The sequence below is a fragment of the Amia ocellicauda genome, chromosome 16, assembly GCF_036373705.1.
Source record: "Amia ocellicauda isolate fAmiCal2 chromosome 16, fAmiCal2.hap1, whole genome shotgun sequence".
NCBI classification, from domain to species: domain Eukaryota; kingdom Metazoa; phylum Chordata; class Actinopteri; order Amiiformes; family Amiidae; genus Amia; species Amia ocellicauda.
The window spans coordinates 28,949,211-28,973,517 of record NC_089865.1 but is presented as its reverse complement, the minus strand read 5'-3'; the positions used below and the strand labels follow the sequence as shown (position 1 = coordinate 28,973,517).

The 24,307-nt window shown below is 44.1% G+C and overlaps 1 protein-coding gene across 1 annotated transcript in view; it reads right to left on the bottom strand.

Annotated features, from left to right (window-relative positions):
• bmpr2b (bone morphogenetic protein receptor, type II b (serine/threonine kinase)) overlaps positions 1-24,307 on the bottom strand; it is a 120,053-nt gene that overhangs the window by 6,676 nt on the left and 89,070 nt on the right. Inside the window, exons 4-12 of the mRNA XM_066688627.1 lie at positions 16,580-16,687; positions 15,146-15,237; positions 14,117-14,347; positions 11,394-11,508; positions 4,109-4,269; positions 3,728-3,875; positions 3,252-3,388; positions 2,492-2,664; positions 889-2,144 (exon numbers count right to left, since the gene is read on the bottom strand). Coding sequence (XP_066544724.1) covers positions 889-2,144; positions 2,492-2,664; positions 3,252-3,388; positions 3,728-3,875; positions 4,109-4,269; positions 11,394-11,508; positions 14,117-14,347; positions 15,146-15,237; positions 16,580-16,687 — 2,421 coding nt within the window. The remainder of the gene's footprint in view (positions 1-888; positions 2,145-2,491; positions 2,665-3,251; positions 3,389-3,727; positions 3,876-4,108; positions 4,270-11,393; positions 11,509-14,116; positions 14,348-15,145; positions 15,238-16,579; positions 16,688-24,307) is intronic.

Genomic DNA, 24,307 nt, shown 5'->3' with positions numbered 1-24,307 from the left:
CCCAAGAACACCATCCCCACCGTCAAACATGGAGGTGGAAACATTATGCTTTGGGGGTGTTTTTCTGCTAAGGGGACAGGACAACTGCACCACATCAAAGGGACGATGGATGGGGCCATGTACCGTCAAATCTTGGGTGAGAACCTCCTTCCCTCAGCCAGGGCATTGAAAATGGGTCGTGGATGGGTATTCCAGCATGACAATGACCCAAAACACACAGCCAAGGCAACAAAGGAGTGGCTCAAGAAGAAGCACATTAAGGTCCTGGAGTGGCCTAGCCAGTCTCCAGACCTTAATCCCATAGAAAATCTGTGGAGGGAGCTGAAGGTTCGAGTTGCCAAACGTCAGCCTCGAAACCTTAATGACTTGGAGAGGATCTGCAAAGAGGAGTGGGACAAAATCCCTCCTGAGATGTGTGCAAACCTGGTGGCCAACTACAAGAAACGTCTGACCTCTGTGATTGCCAACAAGGGTTTTGCTACCAAGTACTAAGTCGAAGGGGTCAAATACTTATTTCCCTCATTAACATGCAAATCAATGTATAACTTTTTTGAAATGCGTTTTTATGGATTTTTTTGTTGTTATTCTGTCTCTCACTGTTAAAATACACCTACCATTAAAATTATAGACTGATCATTTCTTTGTCAGTGGGCAAACGTACAAAATCAGCAGGGGATCAGATACTTTTTTCCCTCACTGTATATCCAACATATATACTTGAATTTCTTCACCAAATCTTAAGAATCAGAAATCAGAAGCTTGCATGTGAAGTCAGAACTGCAACCCTGAAGTGAATACAATTTTAGCAGTGCCATATCACAACAGTGCACAGCAGTCTGACTGTGCCCGGCCCTCAGAGGGGCAGCGCAAGCGTGAGAGGACACTTACTCTGCATGGTGCAGTCCACAGTGCTGGCGCAGGACAGGTCCAGGGAGTTGGGCCTCTCGGCTCTGCGGGGCTTGGGCTGCCGCAGCTGCGTGTCGGCGGGGGGCTCGGGGGCGGCGGGGCACTCGGTGGGGGGACAGGGGTTGCTGTTGTTGTTGTTGGAGTTGGTGCGGACGGCCTCCAGGCCGCGGTGGTCCCTCCTGTCCGCCAGGCGCTCCATCAGACGCTCCTCCCGGCCGACCTGCTGCTCGCGCCGCAGGAGGGGCTCGTGCTCGTCAGGGCTGGAGTTGATGTTGAGCCGGCTGTCCTCCCCACTGAACTGCGCCTGCAGCAGTGCCGAGCTGTGAGCCGGGGCGGCCGCGGCCGCCGAGCCGCTGGCGTACTGCAGCTGTGCCGAGGAAGACGAGCCGGCATGGCCGTTGGCCAGGCCCCCGCGGCTCTGCCCGTTGTTAGTCACTGTCACCACGTGGGGCTCAGCCGCATTAATGGTGTTCATTTTGGCCACTCCGGTCTCCACCTGCTTCAGGTTGGACTTGTGCTTGCTGCCGAATTTCAGCCGCGACTCCTTGTTCGTGGGGTTTTTGGTGTTGAGTGGCAGGCTGGTGGGCCTCTTGGGCAGGTTCTGCTGCTTGGGCAGGGGGAACATGGGCGGCACCTCCCCGCCGCCTGAGGAGCCGCTGGCCTGGCCGAAGTCGGGCTGCCCTGTGACCTCAGCTGCCAGCTTGATAAGCGGGTACAGCAGGCTGGAGCTGCTGGTGCTGAGGGGGTCTGGGCCGCTGAACTGTTTCATGCTGTGCTCCATCAGGTTCTCGTCAGAGCTCTCCTTCAGGTTCTTGTCCACCTCCTTGGGGTCCAGCTTGGTGGTCTCCAGGTCCTCCTCTGTCAGCTGCAGGCACACCTGCGCAGGCCCCGCTGGCTGCAGCAGACCTGTGTCGTCGGGGTAGCCCGACTCTGAGATGGTGGTCATGACTGTGTTGGGCGTGAGGCCGGCGGTGGTTGTGGTAGTAGTGGACAGGCTGGTCACACTGGTCTCTGGGCTGGGCAGGCGCGCCTGGGCCTGCTGCCGCTCATAGTTGATGGAGTTGCGGTTCTTCTCACCCCCACCACTGCTTCCCCCCCCTGCCACAGAGGGCGTGCCCGAAGTTGACAGCTCGCTGGAGATGTTCTTGACGATGCCCTCGTGGTCTTCGATGTAGGAGGAAGAGGAATAGTCGGGGTATGGCCCGATTTTTGGCACCCGGCGGCTGTGCGAGAGGTTCCTGAAGAATGGGAAGAAAGATGGTCAAGACAGAAAACTTGAAGGATTGCATCCAATCCTAACACCTAAACCAAACCTACTGTTGAATTCGCCTGGGTCACATTTATACCTCTCCCATATTTTAACTATGTAGCTACTGTATTTATAGTTGCAATTTAGGACATTTCTGTGGCCTTTGTATCTTGGGAAGTACAACTTGACAAGACCAAAGAGTCAGAAGAAGAAGAAAAAAGAGAAGAAAAGATGGGAAGAAGAGGACAATGGGGAAAGGACATTGGAAAGCTCCTCAGGACTCCCCAGCACTGTTTCCAGGGTCAGAGTCTGTGAGGGACAGCGTGCCGCACCCACCTCTCGTTCTGCATGGCCGTGGACATGGGGTTGACAGTGGGGCTGACAGACTTGTTGCGGTCCCAGATGACCATGAGCTCGGCCATCCTCTCCTCTGCGCACTGAGCCGTCAGCCTGGCCTCGGCATCCTGGTCCCAACAGTCCTCCATGGTCTCCTTCAGAGAGCGCACCGCCTGCCGGAGAGAACACACAACCGTTCAGCACTGCCGCACATTGGGGACACACACCAGCACCTGGGTACCTCGAGAGTAAAACTCAAGTCTATAGGTTGAACCCTTGTATAAGTGCCCCCCATCTATATCAGGGGCCCTCAACTACAGTCCTCGAGGGCCGTGTGATCTTCTTGTTCTTATTCTACTATTCATCATAATTAACTGTTGTGTAAATCAAGTATTGGCTTAAATGGAACAGTTGAACCCCCAAACATTTGCTTATTTAATGTTCTACAAAAACGTAATGGTCTTTGGCCCCCAAGGGACTACAGTGCTGGACTGTACAGTGCTCTGTGTTGCAAGCAGACAGCCTTCAGGGCCAGAGAGTCTCTTTCTATCCCTTCTATTCAGATTAGCTCATTCATTTTAATTCATACAAGGTAACTGCACCTGTTTTCTAGTGCAGGAAGTGATCTTGAGACCTATAGAAACAAATGGGTTGTGGCCCTTGAACTAGTTTTCATTGCAAGACTCGGTACACACAAGGTCTTGTGTGGTTACTCTGAAGACTCCTTTTCTCAGACGTTTGTGAGCTCCCCTTTCCTTACCAGGCTGTTTTCTTTCCAGGCTTCTGGGAATTTAGGCCGCTGTTTCTCCCGGGACACCAACACCTGCATGTCCTCGAAGGTGGGATGATTCCCCGCCTCGGCTTGGAAGGCCATCTGGTAGTCTGGCACCGACTCTCCTAGGGGAGGGAGGGGATCTTTGGTTAATCAGTCTGCCTAAATGGGTGCAGGACCTCAAGGTACAGGAAAATGTAGAAAATGGACAAAGGTCTTGATACTTGATGGTCTTGATGGTTTGTGTAAATTGAGGGGGAGACTCATGCTGACCTCACAGCCAGCTGGGTCGACCCCGGGGGTGTTTTTGTAGACCAGCCTGATTAAGTGGACACCAGCTTACAGAAGTTACTCCTCTGCATGTCAGTGTAATGTGACGGTATCCTACAGCTGGTGCTCTTCCTTCCTACTTGACACAACAACTAATTACCAATATCTTTGGCCGGCCACAGTTCTGCTCTCACCTGGGAAGAGGTCAGTGCACCTCATGAAGATCTCCCAGTAGATGAGGCCCAGGGCGTACATGTCCACCTGCTTCAGGGCTGATTCGCAGTCCCGCAGGTTCACCGCCCCCTCCAGCACCTCAGGGGCCATGTAGCGAATGGTTCCCACCTGCAACATTACAGAAGCTGCCTTATACATGGGGGCAACCAGGAGAGCTGGCTATAGCAGTAGTACCCTTCACAGACGAAGAGAAAGGGTTCCAGAGAAAAAGAAAAACGACAAGCACAATCTAAACCAGAGACAATTGAAACCGCAGGGTCTGGTGGCTTGGTCTTGTTGACTAGTCCAGCCTACAGCTCCTCTGTGCTGGTCTTGACAATTGACACTGGCAGGCTGCTTACCTCACTGATGGCAGCATTGTCCTCCTCCCCTGGCCGCACCAGCCTATTGCCCGTCAACTTCATGGACAGGCCGAAGTCGCTGATGACGCACGTCCCGTCGTTCTTCACCAGCACGTTGCGGCTGTTCAGATCCCGATGAGACACGGCCGGCTTGTAGTGATCTGTGGCAGAGAGGGAGAGGGTTTGACTCGAATAAAGACTGATCGCTCCAGTAAGAGGCTGTGCAAGTGTGCCACACCTACGTGTACTGAAGTCAAAACACGTCTCAGCCACACGAGAACATGACTGCACATATTCCCCAAGTGTCAATTCTGCATTCTGTATGGTGGGACATAAAGCTTTTGAAAGGCTTCCATGTGAGGCTGTGGGAATGATCAGCACTCCACTCAACTGAGAAAAATTAATGATTATGCTTCAGAAAAATAGTTGTCTGTCACTCATTGTGGTAAATTAAAGTCCATTAACTCCCCCAGACGTTTCCAGATCATTTCAGTTATGCAAGTGAGATGGACATTACCACAGACTCTGATCACCGTGAGTATTACATTTACAGGGAAACATTTCTCACAGTAGCTTAGTATCACTCTCCCTAAAAGTCCCTGTGCGTGAGGGCAATGTGCAGTAGGCCATGTGGATGGCAGAAATACTGTGTGGCACTGGAAGCACTCAGATTTCCAATCAAAAAAGGCTGAGAGCTGGCAAAGACAAACAATCCTCAGCTGTACTTTTGTAATTGGAGCTCAGCAGAGTAATTAATCAGAATCCACACATTTGGGTCTGGCAATTAGTTACTCCAGAGCAGATTTTTACACTACAAGGAAGAGTAAGACTCCCTATAGGGACTGAAAACCAAAAATGACTTCTATTCAGAACTTAATGCCCCACTGTGATAGAGCAGGGGTCTCTAGCCCTGGTCCCATAGAGCCCCAGTGGAGCAGGTTGTACAGCATTGGTTCTCAATCCTGGTCCTGAGGACCCCGTGCCCTGATTACTTAATTGAATCCTTAATTATCTAAGTTGCTTGATTTGACTTTTTAAATTGTGTAGCTTATAAAAAAGTTGGAGATTTCAATTTTGAATCTTGAATCTTGAAATCTTGAATTTCATAATTAACATGAATCCCGCAACTGTTTAAAATAAAATAATTTAGGATCTCAGATTAGGCAATGAATGAGTTAAATTAGGGTTCAATTAAGTACACTGCTAGTAATGAAGTCACGGAGAGCTCAGTTGGAACAAAAACCAGCAGGGCAGGGGGTCCCCAGGAGGATGGTGTATAGAGTGCCTTCAAACCACTGCCACATTAGAGAGACGGGCAATCACTGCTTTCTAATGGGCGCAGCAGCTGTTCTGCTAGATTCACTCATTCAGACAACATTTGGACTAAACAAACTCAATGCCCTCCAGTCCCTCAAGGACCAGCGTTCCCTTTATTAAACAACCAACACTTAATTAGTCCATAATAAACACGGGTCCCCAGGCTTTAAGCATGTTTTCATTTTTATATTCAGTAATTATGGCGATCTTTAAAACAAGCTGCACATGGCCTCTTTGGGAGCCGGGTTCAACACCAGGGTGTCACAGCAGGAGACTGTCTATGTTTTCAAGTGGTTTCATTCCCAAAATGATTTTAAACTTGAAAATTAATAAGTAAGAAGTTTATAGATACGAGTTTAACAATGCACAAATTAATAGAATAGTGTACATATGGGTGTGAGTTTTAAAGGAGAGATGTTTTTAGGGCCCTCCAGAGGTCCTCCGTGTCAGTGAGCAGGGCGAGCTCTCCGACAGGAGAACAAAGGCAGATTTGGACTGTCTTCAGAGCCTGCGGTTGCATTTAATTAGCTGTTTTGGAAGATCAGTTCTGCGATGCTGCGTCACCCTTGTGTTATTATGCATGAAATTACCCAAGAACAATCTACTGCTCTCATTCAGATTTTCCTTCTTCCGGTCATCCCTGTCCTGAGAGTGATCCTTTCACAGGATACCAGCAGCCACTGCAGGAGAGCACGCTTCCGACGCCAGACACTTCATCATCTTTAAATAAACGCTCCATGAGATACAGCCATCAAACCGCACTAATACCAGCACACAGTATACAGAGCGCTAGTATCTTAACAGCAAACAGGAAGTAGAGTACCTGGTGTTCGTACCGATTTTTTTCTAAAATACGGACAATGACTAAGGAATCACTGAGCTGCTGTGTCTTTTGCTACCACTAGAGGGCGCCCTAGGTAAACCTGCTGGCCAGCTGCACTATGGGACTGGTCTCCTCTCTCCACTGTAATAGGCTGAACACAGAGCTGGATTCCCGTCTGCTTCTCTCAGTGACAGCAGTCTGAGCCGACACTGAACTGCCAGAGCCACTCCCCACAGACCCTGGCAGAGCTGGGCTGTTTGAGGCTGGGATGTGTTGCAACAGATGGAAGAAAGTATTCCTAGGAGGCCACATATGATCTTTTCTTCATGGATGTTCTTTAACTCTTACTGAATTGGTCAGGGTATATACGGAATCCAATAAGGGCTGTATTGTGTAATTTATATTATCCTCCCCCAGTCTTTAAGGCCACTAAACCTGTAGCCCACAGCCAGTAGATAATCTGTATGTCCTGTCCAGTTCTGCTTTCTCAGTATTAATATAAAACAGACTTCCTAAAGAGACTATCCACAGGAGTGCTTCAAATTGAACAATGAAATACGACAGCAAGGACATGATTGGAATATAAGAACGTGTGCTTTTTAAAAGCAGGAGGCGGCGACTTTACACTCAGAGTGGTGGACGTCTGGAACAAACTCCCCAGCAGTGTTGCTGAAGCCGCTTGACTCTGGGTCATCACGAAACATCTGATGTAATTCTGGGACTGATACAAGCGAGGTGAGATATACAGCCCCCTCTCATGCGTAATTTTTGTTATGCAGGTTGTGTGTGAATAATAAAAAAGTACAATATTCACATTATTAATAATTAGAACTTATTACAATTAATCCACAATCCTGCAAGGGGGAAAAAAGTGCTGGTGAAATCTCTGAAATTGTTTTTTGTGTGTGTACACCGCTGTCGTAAGCTGCCGTCTTGAAGGGATCAGTCAGTAAAAGCCACGCAATGTGTTGCACATGGCATAATTATGCAGGATCCATGTTCACAACATATTTTCTACTGCCATCTCAAAAATGCTGATACTCCGCGTGATTTGGGTGGTGTCAGTTACTTCCCCCGAAGAAAACCGAACTGGAGTAATTCATCTCTGTCAGTAACTCAGCCTGGTCGTCTCAACGCACAGCTGATGCATTTCACGCTGGGGTTGACTGACATTTTTAGAGGTGATTGAAAGATGCTTCCCACCAAAACAAACAAACGCACGCACACACATACACACACACATGCACACACTATTTATAAACATGGGTAAATTAAACACCAAAGGACAGATTTATCATGAAATTCCACCAAACCATTATTTTCATTATTCCCTTTGACCGGGGAAAGAGGCTAAAGTTAAACCCAGGCCCCTGAGAGGTGGGGGTGTAGTACAGAACGACCCTGGCCTGGAAGTGGGAGTAGGACTGTCAAGGAAGTGCTGCCAGGATTTACTCTGCTCCCAATGGACTAAGACACTAGATCCTCAGTATAGCAGATCTATTATTCTGGTGCCTCGAGTTTAACCCTTAAGAAACCCAGTGTGATGGATACGACAACAAATATTTACCAGGCAGGCAGAGTATATAATCCAATTCATCAGGCCTCGGTATGTGACCTATATGTTGTGCTGGGTTCCTTAGGGTTAAAGGGAAATGAGACGGGTGGTTATGGGAACTAGAGCAGTAGGTAGGCTAACGTGACCTTGTGTGTTTAGTACCTTATCTTTTGTGCTAGGACACAGCTTCTGAGGAGATTGTAAGGATAGTCGTGTGTGCAGCTGTAGCAGATTCAGTGCTCCATTTTCTCCAATACTAATCAAAAATATTTTTCTAAAGTGAACGCCTGGGTTCTCATCCAGAATGTCCATTAAATATCACATGCGATGTCATGATTGAGCTCCCAGTGACACGGTGGAAATGTCAGGGTGTAAACCACTCAGCCCCCCGTCTGCATCCCTCACCGCCCTGTCTGTGTGGACAGAACAAAAAACTAGCAAGAGGCATGAAGACTACTGAAACCAGGGTCTGATGGAGCAAAGCGGGATGGTTATTTTCAGCATCCCAGCATCACTGCAGTGTACAGGCCTTGGGTTAAGTAGCCCAGAGAACTGGTTAATGGCATCTGGATGATGAAACTCATTGGTAAGACAAGAATTGACTATTATAAAAAGGAAAAACATCATAAACCATCATATGGCTCATTTGAAAAAGGGTGACGAACAGGCAGACTTGACCTAGATGAGCGAATTTCCTCAACCTCGGGGGTTGTGAAATGTCTGACACCACTCTTGAAGCAACTCCTCAGTGGGCCCGTGGGCATTCGAGTCTCACGCAATCTCTCACTACCTGAGCTGCATACTTAGTGGAGCGCGTGCCGACTTCAGAACAGGCCCTCACGTCTTTTCCCTTTCTTTAATCTTTAACTACGCCTTTATAACGTGGGCCCATTCAGAAGTGTACCAAAGGAATTTAAATATTGAATACGGGCGTTTCTTCAGCTTCAGCTGCTCAGCACAGCTTTTCCTTTCCGGAACTTCATGGCACCGGGACCCACCAGCGGAAATCCATTGTACACAGTTGCAGTTTGTACACAACTGAGGATGAATTAAAACAATGTTCCCCTTTTCCCAAAACACTGCCCTTGTTCAGGCTGCACAAGTGTCATGCTGTGAATAAGAGTAAGCTTACAACTGAATGGGACTTCATTCCAACCCACAAACAGCCCAGAATGATTTTTGAACTATAGGTGTCCCTTTAATTTATGGCCAGTGTACGTATATATAAAACTTTGTAAGCAATTAACACATTCTATCTGTTATTTGATCAATTCTACCAAACCAATCTGAAACCAAAACCAGTTAACGTAATGTGTTTCATGGCTGATAAGATTTTTATATTTATATAAATATTTATATAAAAGGATATGTCACTATGAGCAGGGACAATGTCTCTAGAGGAACTTTGAAAGGTTTTAAACACACTTATTATACTGAAGGATCCGTGAAGGGTTTCAAAATTATTTCTTGGCCCTCCATAGGCCTGCCTCTCGCTTTCTGTTGTCTGTGTTAAAAATGTGCACTTTAGGCAGCTGACCACAGTGAGAAAAATAGGTAGCAACCCAAGAATTACTGTGTCTGAGAGCAGAGGTGATTGAAGTGCTGGGACTCTTCTTTTTAAAGCAGCCAGTTGCTTTAGAAGCTACATGCACTTGACTGGCATTTGAGGGAACGGAGAAGCTATTGCATTGTGTGTGGGGGGGGGGGTTTGTTTGTTTGATTGGCTCTGATTTCAAAGGGGAATCCAGGTTACAGGCTGACAAAGAGGAGAGCACAGAGCAGTCAAAACGTCTCTGGTGAATCGCGGCTGTTGCTTGCTGCTCACAGTGAGAGTGACAGCGCGGCGTGGCCTGGCTCCAAGGGCCCGTGATGTGCTCTGAATGGAATGAGCCGAGAGGCTCTCAGACACCACAGCGCCGGGCTGAGCTCAGGGCTCTAGACCCTCAATTTCAGTTGTGCTTCTCTCCCACTGCCCCTTTAGCGGTGGATTTCGAAGAGAGGAGTTTTAGCAGAGGAGAATAGAAGAACACAAGATTACACAATTCTCTTCAGAGTAGATAGATTGGTTCAGTTATTTTCAATTCCCTTTGATTGAGGACTCATTCTGGGAAGCTGGTTTAGCATACAGAAAGGTCGGGATGTATTTGACCGGGATTTCATTTGTTTTAATTAAAAGCATTTCTCGCTTTACTGCTTTCATCCTTCTACCATGGACAGTTGAGAGGATGAAGGGAAGGAATAAAATATAGCATTAAATCTTACTGTATCCCTCTACCCTATTCCCCACAGCCCAGTTTTATGGTTTACTGCAGTGTAGATGCACTACAGTATAGATACCGTACCTGTTGCACTGTACCACGATTATTGTATTTGTGGAATACATAGTATGTGCACTTTCTGTAACACGAGCCCTACTGCTCCTGCATTGCGAAATATAACTGGATTGATAACATTTATCAATGTCTCCCTGATTGTGGACACTCACTGTCGACACTGGATATGCATTAGTAGTATTGGGCTCCGTAACATCTTGAACCAGCTCTCCTCAATGTACCTCACTGTTAATCCTCATCATCGCAATTTTGTGTTGGAACGAGTGCTATTCAGTTGGTCATTAGCAATCTCAAAAGTAACTTATAGATACAGTGCAGGTATATGCTGCTTTGCTGGATCTGCTATGCACAGATTCATTATAACCTGAATAGATTAAATTCTTTTTTTTTTTTAATCATTACAATATGAAACGTTAGCAAAACTAAAACTCTCGCCTTGCATACATAGCATAGCTGTTTAAAGAAATGGTCAGATAGGTTACATAATTTAAAAACTAAATTATTCAAATCCACCTTCCTTTGACGAAAGTGTTGAATTCAGTCAAGGAGAGAACTTTTAAAAGGAACAAAACATTATTATAATGGTCCAAAAACATACCAGAAGTGAAGGTTCTGAGGGAGAATGTAAAATGGACTGATTATGTCGTAATTAAAAAAGCAACAAAGCATTAATTTGAGCAAAGGATGAATGTTAATAATGAGGGCTACTTTCGACCTTTATTTCTGTATGCACTCCCTGCCTTTAAGGCTGTAAATGTAAAATAATCTCCATGGTATACAAAATAAATTGAGCATAATATTGTATTCTCTAAAATATACTAGACCTATAGAGAATTCAGTTGCATGATTTAAACCGTGATATACCTGTTATCGCTGAATTTTTCTCTTTGATTTCACACCGTGGAAATAGTATACCATCCCATCCCTAATATATATGGTAAGTGCCACTTGCAAAATGGATAATGTTCAGCCTGGCAGTGTAAACAAGCCTCTGAAATAATTGCTTTGTTCTCCAAACGCATTCATAAATCATTTTCTGAATAAGCTGTCAAATATAAATTATATGTATTCATTTCAATAAGAAAATAATTACTTTTACTCAATTCCCATGGGACAGCTAAACTAACATTCACACTTTGTAGGTGTATTTGTACTTTTCCAAACAGTGTATGTACTGTAATCCAGTGACAGAGTTGACAGCGATGTCCTTGTATGAGTGTGTGTGGGACTGTGCATGTTCGCGTGTGTGTCTCTCACCTCCTTTGAGCAGCTCGGTGTGCAGGTACGCCAGTCCTCTGGTGACGGAGTGCGCCAGGCGGCAGGAGCTCACCCACTCTCCGGACTGCAGGCTGAGGTAGCGGCACAGGGACCCCTGGAAAACCAACACAACAGCTGCGTCAAACAAACTGTCTGCGATCAGGGACGCAGCTCGGCCCCCGTGATCCACACCAGCTCCCAACCAGGGCTGGGAGTACGAGCTATATCCCCAGGTCTGGAATTTCAATAACAGAGGAGGAGCTGCAACACCAAAGCTGCCTGCGCCCGATCCACAGCCACGGTATGGTCATTATCACTGCACTGACCGGCACAACCCACACCCCACGTTTTGCCACACTGCGTATATATACGTCGGCTATTACACTGATTAAAAAGTAAACATTTTTAGATCTAAGAAAAATAGAAAAACATGAATACAGTAAGAGCTAATTATTGCATTCGAGACAGACCAAAGGCATTCTTCCGCAAAGAGAAGGCCTGTGAAGAAAGGTAACAACACACACACACAGACAAATCTCGGAGAGCAAAAGCTGGCCAGCAGAAGATTACAAGGGAGAGAGAAGCGATTACACTTGCGGCCTGGATAAAACGTCCACGGCCCAAGTTTTACATAAGGATGTCGTTTAAGTGCCTTCAGTCCAACTGCTTCATAGAAGTTGTGTTCCTGTTTCATTTTGTGTCACTCAGCGCCGTGTCCCAGTCTGGCAGTAACTGGCAGGCTCTGAAGCCTTGCTGCCGTCACCGTCTCCCTCTCTAGCTCTCAGGAATTCAGCCGTCTTCATCAGACAGGCAGCCTCTTCACAGAGACACCGGGGACATCCAGTAATTACATTTGCTGCAGAAGGCAGCGCAGTGTGAATTACAGGATTTATTGTTCTGGTGTAAGAGCCACACAGGGGCTGTATTTTGACAATGCACACAGCAGAGAGCAGACACACCGTTCACCTGCTCTGCCTCTTAACCTCTACAGCATGGGATGCATATTAAGAAGATAAAGACTCCCATTTGAAGATGGTTTAATTGATCTACTTTGGCCTTCGGGTTTGCATGCCTTACAAGTCTCCCCTCAGTCCAGTACAGTGTTGCAGGCCTGTCCTTTTCTAAGACAATAGAAAGCTCAGCCATTTCCATAAAAAGCAAAACAACAACAAAAAAACACATAACTGCCTGGGCTTGACTGCATTCAATATGTATAAATGTTTTGTTGTTTTGTTCCCTCTTCCAGTCTCTTCCCTGAGCTAACAAGTGTGTCCCAGAGTATAACCACTTAGTGAAAAAACAACTGGGGCAAGATAATGTCCCCGTGTTCACGAACTACAGAGGTACAGTGCTAAAAATGACACGACAGGGGGCTACTGCACGAACACGCCAATCATTTCAGCCAACTGGAGAATCAGACTCTGAATAAGGCTGGATTAATACACAGCACTACCACTGAGTGTGACTGCCAAGCCAGACCGCATAGCAAAATAAGGCTTCAAGTGTCTGTGGAAAAAATGGAGCCAAGCCAGTAGAATCAAATTATGACTGCAGAGACAGCACTGGAGTATTTGAAAACTGTGAGAGCAGTTAAAAAAAGAAAAAGAAAAAGACAGCAATTAGAGAGGCAGAGATGTTACTGTACACAAAGATCTGAACTAGTCAAGAGCAACACTGACATGGCTCACATTTGAGACACTTTCTGACACAGAATTACAAATGCATGATACAAACTGACATGTGATGTTGCTATAGAATACAATTTATTTAACACGTAAGGACACCTACACTGTGTGTGTGTTGTGTGTGTTTGTATGTTGTTAAGGGAGAGGGGAGGCAATGGCTCCGATATTTAAAAAATCCTTTCATTTTGTGTGCATTAATACTGTATATTAGTAAAGGCTTCTCCAGGTAACCGTAAAAGGTGAACAAATTGTGTATTCCGTGCTGTGCATTGTGTGTTGCCAGAATAACTCCCAGCTGAGGGGAAATTCGTTTTGTCCAAAAGAACTGGTTTGTGGCAAACGAGTAATACTGAAGTTCTCTCCCAGAAGGCCGTTCCCAACGAAGCAGCACAGGGAAATGTGTACAAAGGTATCTGTTGTCGCAGACGTATTTTTCACAGGACACGATCTCTTACAGACTGTGTCAAAAAAAAGGAAAAGGTAACATCCACAAACACACTGTAATTAAGACAAGAGCAGTGACATTTCAGAGAGGAAAAACATTTTGCTCTATTGATACACCAGGAAACTATATTCCATTTCAAACAGGGGAAAAAAAAATCATTTCTGGATAAATTATTCTGTTATAAATTAATATATTTTAAAAATCATATATATATATATATATATATATATATATATATATATATATATATATATATCTTGACAATGCATGTAAAACAATCCCACACACTCTTGTACTACTCTCTGTCAAGGGACATGTTTTGGCTCTGGCATGCATACAAGATCTGGAAGATGAGAATCTACTGGTGTATCAGGAAGGCAAAGCTCAGTCTTCCCTCTAGACAGACACAAACCGCTGCTGTAATTCAGGCTAACTTGCTTTTTATGAATTAGCACTTATTTTTGATCAGTGCAGTCAGGGCTGTGGTCCTGCTCCTGGGCGGGCCGCTGCTGTTGTAGCCCTGAGCCAGGCCTTCTTCCACAGATTACTACAGCACTGCTACGGAGGAAAGCATCTTTGAGAAGACGACTCACATGTGGGTAGTACTCCATGACCAGCAGGTACTCCATGCGGCCATCAGAGGTCAGCCGCTCGTCCCCCACGGTGAAGTGGGCGATGTTGTCGTGCTCCATGAGGGGCAGGCGGTAGATGTTCCTCTCGTTGACGAAGTTCTGCCGGTTGGTGTAGTTGAAGACCTTGACGGCCACCGGGCGCTCATCCAGGCAGCCCTTGTACACCGAGCCGTACCGGCCACGCCCGATCAGCTGCCACACGGAGCAGAGACAGGGCGTCAACAACAACAACAAGGTACAGTGTTTACACAATTGCAGCGGCACACTGTGATTTGTAACACTCCTGGTTTGTAAACTTACTATTTACTCTTTAGTTATTTAGATTAGATAACTTTGTCCTGCAGAGACAGCGAGAACAATTTGTAACATGCAACCCCCCCCCCCCCCCCCCACCCCCGTCGTCCCACTTAGAAAAATGAAACGGAAAAGCGCAGCACGTTTGCTTGTGCGCTCTGGAAATCACACTTGAGTTGTGTTAGTGAATGTCAGCAGCGATTCTGAACGCCGGGATGAAGCGTCGCTCAGAGCTAGCAAATAATGAAGCGTGAAGTGAGCGGCTTTAATTTAATCTTCATCTCCTTCAGGGGGCTCTTGTCACAAGACCCCTCAAACCAGTTCTTGACTCATTTACCGCAGAGGGATGACAACGGCCTACATTGTTTACCAGGCTCTTCCGGAAGCCAACCAAACCTAACAACTGTGTGACTGTTCTTAGACACAAACTTGGTAATGTCTCTTCTAGGATTGCGTAAGACTGGGGTCACAAACCCACTTCCTGGAGGGGCTGCAGTGTCTTCTGGTATTTGTCCCCACTGGAGCTCTCTCAATGACTTCTAGTCTAGTCATCTAGTTATTTGATCAATTAGACACACACAATATTCTTGAAACATCGAGGGAAAACAGAGACGCTGCACTTTGACTCTGGACGTCAGCACACACAGGGAGGAGTGTGTGTGTTCAGGGATGGTGGGCTGGAATAACCACCCTTACCTCCAGCAGTTTGAGGCTGTCCAGGTCGAGGGAGGGCTCCGAGGCGGCTGCTTCCATCATGTCCATGTTGTGGAGTCCTTGTTTGCGGTCTCCTGGGAAGGGGGAAGGTGACAGGTCAGTATTACGGCAATGGAAAAGTACTCCAAGTCAGGCTATCCCCTCTGCCTTAGTGAAACAATTTCCATCCTGTGGGATTTGTTAAAGATTAGGGCTTTTTTGTTGTTGGTTTCTGTCGTTCTGTCATCTCAGGGCTGTCACACAAGACACGAAAAGCTGTATTCAGTGTACAAAGATATAAGGCCTCTACATTCTTGGACCTATTAATCAGACAAGCTTTTTCTCATCTGTGTATTCTCGTCCTATCCATTGTGTGATTAATTCTATTGCATTGGGAGTTGTGTAGTCTCCTTAATAGGAATCAGATAAGCACCCTTGCAAATGTTTACTGTAGTACAACATGGTACAATCAAGGTAATGCTTAGGCAAGTAAAGTGAAACCATGGTAAAGCATGACAAGACACGATCCAAAACCCTGGCAAAGGAAACATGCCTGAGAGAACCAGGGGGAGCCATAGGAGGACAGCCAAGCAATGACTCAGCAAGTGCCCGTGTTCACACCACTGCTGGGGGCTCCCTCGTCACATTCATCTACCACGGGTACCAAATCCAAACTGCAGCCAGGACCGCTCAAGGTACACATTAAACTGCTATTTTAAACTCAGTAATTCATGGTTCTAATGACACAGTTACTCCCACCACCTCTCGGCTCAAACCTATTGCCAAACAAGAGAGAATAGGAAGCACAAAGAGCATCCTGGGCCGCCATGGGGCCACAGCTGCCTGGTAAATTAATGAGGGGTGGTGCTTGCCCTCCTGTGCCATACCCCAACATCCCCCAATGAGCTAGTTAGCATTATGATCACAGTTCTCTAAATCAATTGCAAATGTCATGCTGCTGCAATAATTCCTGCCGTATTAAAACAAAAATCCTTGATACAGAGATAACACAAAAGCAGTAAAATATCAGGCAGTAAACACAGCAGACAAAAATGCATTTGTGTCTGGCTGCCTGGCCTTGTGACTCATGCCAAACAGACACACTGTGGTAAAATGGGAAAAGATCTGCTGTATAGGGGTGAGGAGTTAATTCGTATGTAAAAAAGAGAAAGTTAAATGCCTCTTATATGGCAAAGGAGTATCAGCACTCACAAATTACCTGTAAGTGAACCACTGGAGATAAAGTGCTATGCAAATCGCTGCTTTTAAATCAAAGACAACATGACCTGGACTAAATGACACAAATTCTTAGGAGCTAAATTATGTCGTGCTATGCCTGTTTTGGCCCCACACTGCTGTTACCAGGGAGCTCCGGAGTGGTGCATTATGGGTTCTGTTGTGCGATACCCGTCAGTAGAAAACAGCAGCCCCTCTTACCTGTGAGCATCCTGTACCCAAAGAAAAGTGCGACGATGAGGACTGCCACTACAGAGACAGACGCCAGGGCGATGACAATGGTCTCCTCTCGGTACAGGGGTCTGGGAGCTGCAAGGAAGCAAAGGAAACAGGTTATTAAAGAATAAGTGCGTGAGCTTTGTTGGAGATCAGTACAGGGAAATGCCTTAAGGCTCAATCATTCCATAACCTTTGGCCCAAATAGAACAGCTTGTTGTATCAGAAGCTTGGAATCGCATTTCCTGTTTTTCAGGAGAGCAGGAAAAGTTCCAGATATACAGCTGGGATCAAAAGTATTCACATGCTCAATTTGAAGAAAAAAAATTAAATAAGATTCAGTAATTATATACCTTGACCCCCACACTGGAAGCCCGATGAAGCCCTACCCACCCCAGATGGCTGACGAGACACCCCACCACGGGGTTTGTTTGTTCTGTTGTTGTCTGTCTATCAATCTGTAAAGCTCTCGGTGGCTGTGAAGGGTGCGATACAAATAACAATGGACTGTTGATAAAACTATTTATTCTTCCATCATATTTTTTCAAAGTGAGTTTAACCCTAATTCAGCGAACTGTAAATGTCTAAGGAATTGCAGTTAAATGCCATGTCATGTCCATGTCTCAACTTAACAGTCCACTGGAATAAGTATAGTTTAATGAACACTGTCAATTAAACTCAGTTAATCACTGATTTGCTGTCTAAAACAAATGGGTGTGAATACTTTAAACAGTTGTACATTCCATCTGATTACTGTGTTTTTTAAAAGCTTTGCTTCCTGAGCCTTATTGTGGTGAAGTGTTTCCAAATGTTACCAACGTTAAAGTGTGGTTTTGCATGTATCTATAAAGTGTAGGGAAGGCATGAATGCACAACAAACCAGGATTCAATGAATAAAATACAAAATGGTAAGGTTAGGTGAATATTTCAAATATGTAATTTTCCATAGTTTGTCTCCACAATGCTGGCTACTATTCAGGGATAATAAATGCTTATATTTATGGAACATGGTAACTACCTGAGGTTTTGAGGTTTTCAAAAATGACTTGTGTAGTGTTGGACTGTTTTCAAGCCTGTGTCTTTCTTCCACATAAGCACTAATCAACAATGACAAGCCTTGTCCTATGTAATCAAAAATGGCAAATAAACTGCCATGTTTTAAGATTTTTACAGACATTATACTTTTGTTCTTCTTAAATTCCCGCCCAGAAAATATCAGTTTGCCTTCAAAGCCAGGAGTGACAAACAATCAGAGCGCTCTGTGAGTGAGTGAATCAATGATAATGTACCTGCAAATATTTAAAGAATGGCAACACATGCATGCAGATCAGTGGAGACAGATAATTACTACAGTCGCCCTGCCTCGGGGGCTAAAATATTAATTCAGTCTGGAGCTGTGCTGTAAAGCTGTCTGGCTCCCACGGCACACACGTTTTGGGAGGTTAATACAAGTTAGGTGGCTTTTTCTTCCCTAGTTATGCTTGTTTCACAGCACACATATTTTTTTCTTTCAAACACAGAGGAAGTAAGCAAATAAAGCGACAGTATGATTGACAAATGACTAAAAAAGGAGGAAAAAAATAAGAATACAAAACCAGGCCTGTTAACCAAATACGTGGCTCACAGACTGTAGTGAAGAGTTTTTTAATGACCTTTTAGTGTTCCTTGTGGGTCTCCTGCCAAAAGTGACACCTCTAACAACTATAAACACTGGACTCCAATCAATTTACTCACAGATTTTTTCTACAACTAACAATAAAAAGATATACTATGATATTTTGGAAATAAAAAAACAAAAACGTGAAAATGCATCTATTTTTTCATCTCCAAATGGTACAGTTTTGTAGCACTTTATCTAGGTTAATGACATGCATTTCTGTTTCTTTTCTGCCGTATAAGCAAAAAAAAAAAAAAAAAACTAGAGAAATTTCAAACAAAATCCCCAAGCCACTGTTGAATATATTATATGCAATATGTATATTATTTTTCTTGGTAACAGTAGCATTACACACAACAGGTGTAGTACTGGGTATGTGTCATACACTGGTCACCAACTGTCCTTGTGCCGCACAGCTCCTGAGCCACATTATTAAAATGCTAATTTAAAATCGCAGTCACCTCAGAAAAATTGAATTTCCAGGCAGGGACATTTTATCTAATGCATTTAGATCGTTATACCGGAGAAGTGTTCCTGCAGTCATTAACGCAGTAGTATTACATCTCTTTGCATGTCCCAGCATTCATAAAGCTTAAACCCTGACTAAATTAAACTAATCTAACCCTGTGGCTGGGAAAAACAGAAGTAATGTTGAAGGAAATTTGACACTTTTAAATATACTTGTTACATGATGGTTGAATATTTGCAAATACAAAATGTTTACTTTTGATAAATGTAGCATATCATTCAGTACTCCTTGCAATAAATTACTGTGTATAATGACATAGATTGGTTTATATTCATCTCATGGTAAGCTTTAATTAAAATTGTGTCCAGTGAGCTAATGGAAGCTGTTTACTGTATACTAATAACCTCCCTGGCATCTGACACTGAAGAAAACAGCAGTTGAGGTTGTGCAGGAGCTCCATGATGCTCCACAAATGCACTACTCAGGTTTTACTACTTCTATTCAAGTTATCATGGCAAGTATACTTTAGGTGTTGCCTTTTATTATCAGTTTAATGAATGCTTCAAACCGTGTGTGTGTGTGTGTATTAGGACTCATTTTCCACCGATTAAAATGTTTACATACAAAACCACCCACGGCAGGCACGGAGTGGAAAACCTCCGATTGCCGAAAACACGCCCGATCAACACAGCCACGCAGTGCAACAACCAGACAGACTGTGATTCACAACAATCAAAAAGTGAAGAACCTTGGCTGGTAGGTTAGAAACTAGTTATTCTCCTTCAATTTGAACAAATAATACAAAAGGAAATATAGAAAGCACAACTGAAAGGAAGCAGTTGTAGCTGGCAGCTCCCTCAGTGAAGCTGCAGCCGGAGATAAAGCCAGGCCTGTTCCTCAAGTGCATTAAAGCTCCACTCAGAGGCTCCTCGGCCTACGGGGAGTAAATCGCCCTGGTCTGGGTGGAGTCGGCTGACAACGCAGGCTTTGAAGATGAGGCTTATATGCAGACAGGCAGGCAGGCAGGCAGGCAGACCACCAACTAGAATTTACAGAGCCGGCTCCTTGCCAGATTTCCTCTCTGCGCTTGAAAGAGGAAACCCTCTAAGGGCTGGGAAGATCTGGGAAATCAGCCCAAGCCGGCTCATCAGCACCTCTAAATGCCCCTTTTATTATTGTTGCTGTTGGTGTTGTTATCTCTTTTACAGTCAGGCCAGGAATGTATTTTCTCAGTAACTGAATAACATATAAATTCATTCTGTAATAGGTTTGCTCAGCCTGCTGCTCACATCAGCGCACAGTTATTTTAATGATACAGGTTAGCGACGCGGCATTCGACAAGGAAGACATTTATCAGCAACGCATACTGATATATCTATATATAATTGATATAAAGCATATCTACAACATTTGTTGATGAGAAATTAAGAATTGCATCCACTTTACACACCTGATTTAAACCATAATTTCGTGGTTGCTCATGAGTGATTTATGACCAGTTTTTCTAGATTTGTTCACGATAGTTTATTCACTGAACACCCACTGTATACTTATTCAAACATCAAATTAGCTGACAATGATAATAATAAATAATGCCACACAAAATAGTGCTGAATGCTTGACACATGCCCTACTTTTACAGGTTCTTAATGGCAGTTCGATTGGTGCAACATTAAAAGGTACATGCTATGCAATGCTATTTCCAATGGCACCTGGGGGTTTGGATCTGGGACAATGACTGACAAGGAGGTTTAAGCAAAAACAGGTAGGCTTTGTATTGAGCCCAGGCAGACAGCATCAATAGAGCTCAGAGCCTGTGGCTCCGGGGCAGCAGTCAGTTAAAGAGAAGAGTCTGCTTGTGTAGTGAATCAGATCGGTCTCTGGGGATATTGGCCTCAAATAGCTTCTCCTCTGGGGACTTCATCCTGAGAACCCCCCCACACGTTTACACAGATCCACCACTAAGTATGCCATAAAAAAACTATTTTAATCAAAGTTGCTTGTATTGTTTTGCATGGAAGCAATATACAATCCAACATATGCATTCCCTATTTCATTCAAATGTATCGTTTTGTGTGATTAATCCAATTTGTACAGAAAATAACAGACCATTACACTTCCACATTGGAGATGATAAATGTATATACCTGTTTGGGGGGGGAGTGTAACTAGATTGTAGAACAAAGAACAGATCACATACAGGACAGACATCCAATTATGTGAGGAATTCATTTTCTGACATCTTGTGAACTTTTGTTTATATGTGAAAAGGACAAAACTATGCACAGCTTGCAACCTGATACAGAGCTGCTCTCCCCAGTGTCTTGCAATGTCTACAGCACTGCTCTGTGACTGTATGTCCACCTGCAGACAATGGCATTTGAAGCAGCCGTCTGTAACAATGTAACATTTAATTGGAGATAAACTGGTTTACTGGTTCTCAGCCCCTCCTCCCACAAGGGTTAACTGCCCCACATTTTTTTTTAAATTTATATTTTGTCCGAGATATCTTATTATAGCTTATCAGAAAAACAAATAACAGTAATAATAGAAGTTAGGTGGACAGGAAGAGATTCAACACGCAGTAGCTAGAATGTATATTATTGAGCAGGCTTCAATATTCAATATAAAGGTTATCAGTTACTTTTACCAACAGAAAGCACAACAGCTCTTACTGTCACACCCCTTTCAGATACTATTCCATGCCGCCATATTACTGTAATGCTGCTGATTTAATAGCATCAGCAATGAAAACAGTACTGCATAAGAATTCTAGGACAATTAGCGAGGGTTGTTACAAACTGCTTGTGAAATCTACACACACAGACAGTTTTGGACTCAGCACAATACTGAGAATATTTTTCAGGAATAGCTCTTAGTATTTAACAGTTTATTTCCCCCCCAAAGGTAGCTGTTACCATAGATTGAAATTTCCAGTCATGTGCTGTGAAAACTCTTCGGTTTGTGTTAGGATATATTGTATATACTGGATATATATTACTGTCGTAGGAGAGGAGTAAGGCTTTCCAACAGAAGAAAATGTGATCAGTCATATGTGATAGTGACCTGATAAAACAAAACAAGTCTGCCTAGGAGTGTAGGAGTCCCTTTACAGTCAGGACATGTGGGCACAATACGATCAAGAAAAGAAAATGTCAGCTTATGAGCTTATGAACCAACAAGAAGTAACAAGGTGCTCTTCAGAGATTTCTCTGAATTGACTCCTGTATAAACATCTTCAGAAAGCTCAGTGCTTGACACAACTGAAGGAGACAGCTGATGTGCAGTTGGTACATCTGATAGTTTGTTGGATGAATGAATGAAGAAATAAGACTTTATGCCCGAGAACACTTTTCAGAATGAGATGAGACATTGAAATAGGGCTGTAATTATACACACACGCATATAGTATACATAGCCTACATATAACCACCATATGTTACTATAGATATATAAATATATATATATACATACACTGAAATACTTTACTTCCACAGAAATCTACTGTGCGTTTTACTTCCACATTGGAGACCATTCTGGGAGCGTGCTTTTCATCTCTCTATACTGGTTATACATTAGGTTTCACTCAGTCAGCTCTCACACAGCCGACAGTCCCGATCCTCAACCTGCGTTTATTGTGGGAAATGAGTATGGCTCTGCTTCATATCCCTGCAGTACTTGGCTTGTCCCTGTGATGAGGCACCGATGATTACACTGCCATGCCAGGCCTCAGGGAGAGGGGAACGAGCCACCAGCTACTGTAGAGGGATCTGTAAACACTGGGCTGGAAAGCAAAGGGCCAGGGTAGGGCGAGAGCACCTTACTGCAGGGGGAGAACACCATTTCTCTCCTCCAGCTCCAGCTGTTCCGCAGCAGACAGATGAAATCCATTGAAAACAGTCGGAGGAAGCCGATTCTCAAAAGGAAAGACTTGTGGCAGGCTGCACATTGAATCAAACGCATTGCTTCTCCTCATTTGGTGTACAGGGCAGTAAATATGCTTGAGTGGCTTAAGCTGGAAGTCACCAGCCAGCACTCCCAACGTCACAATGGGATGTCAGCCTGACCGATAATGTAGCTACAGTTCTGAGTTTGGTGCGGACGCCTCCGTTTGCAGTCAGGTAGAATATTAAAGTGATGGTGTGCCCAATCAAAGAGGGAAAGGAGCTGTGAAGAAGCCCAGACACTAACAGATTGTGATTTGATTTGAAAAGGAAAGAAAAGACAGATAAACTATGAGAAAGATACACTCTGGCCTCTGATATCTTTACGTGACTAACAGCACTTCATACATGCTTATTTGTGCTCTTGCTCCCCTCATTTTACATGGGAACTATCAGCCTGTGCAGGGAGGTGTTGTAAACACGAACTTCAGGCTCTCATTAGTGCATTGTGAGCGTATCAGAGCGACGGGGGCCCCAGCGCTGGAACGCCACTGTTTACACACAGTGGTGCCAGAGCAGCAGGGCCCGGAGGCACAGTGTCTGCACTCCCAAACACTAAAGACAGACTCGGAGGAACAGCAAAACTGTTTTCTTCTCTGGAATTCAAACTCTAGAAGACAGATCTCTCTTTTATTTTTTTCCCTCCACCTCCCATGGTTTTCTGTATCATTGGATAAACGACCAAATTCAATTAGAGTATTTCCACAGTTGAATTCCAGTTAGACAACTCAAACCTACACACAAAACCACTTCCCCCTCTTGCTTTACTATTAAGCGATTGTTAAAATCATTTTTTCCCACCCTAAAGCTTTTTTTGGCGGATTTAATTGAAAGTCCATTTCCAGAATTTACTGACATCGGGACTTTTAATATAAAGCTCGTTAGTTAAGCCAAATCGAAAGCAAGAGATTTTATAATGGAAACACAAAGGTGCATTAGATAGACGGAATTTCTTTTTTCAGGACTCGGCTTATATATCCGAGATGTACTAATGCATGTAAAAGCTTTAAATGTAAAATTTCACACTGAATATAAAAATAATAATCATAATTGCCTGTCAAATTCAAAGGAAATGTTTTGATAAAATGTGTGGGATGAATGAATCTTTAATTTAGTCAAACGTAAAAATGGTTTAATCTACAACACACAACCGTGCGTTTTAAGATGCATGCCAAACTTGCCAATTCTGCATTGCAACATAGAAATCACATTTTTATTTAATAATAAATAATAATAAAGTTTTTTTTTTTTTTTTTTTGGGAGGGAATTTTGAACTAAATATTCAACAAGAACTGACCTTGTTTCAAGCCCTTTCCTATGTCTGGTGCAGGTTATGATTTAAAGAGACCCATCAATCCTCCATTACAGCCACCTAGATCACAAAGTACTTAAACTCAAATTGTGTGCTTGAATGGGAGATTCTCAGACAGATCATCACTATAATAATGTTTCTGATTGAAAAGACAACATTACCCAAATGCAGTGCCCATGGTCTGCACACTGAGACATGCATTTGGGTTTACTGGTATTGTGAAACAGTGCCAGTGACTGTGTGGTTAACACCAGTATGTGCTCATATAGTAAGTATAATTATTTATTTACCCACAGACGCGCTTAGCCTTATGATCATTTTGTACAGGTGA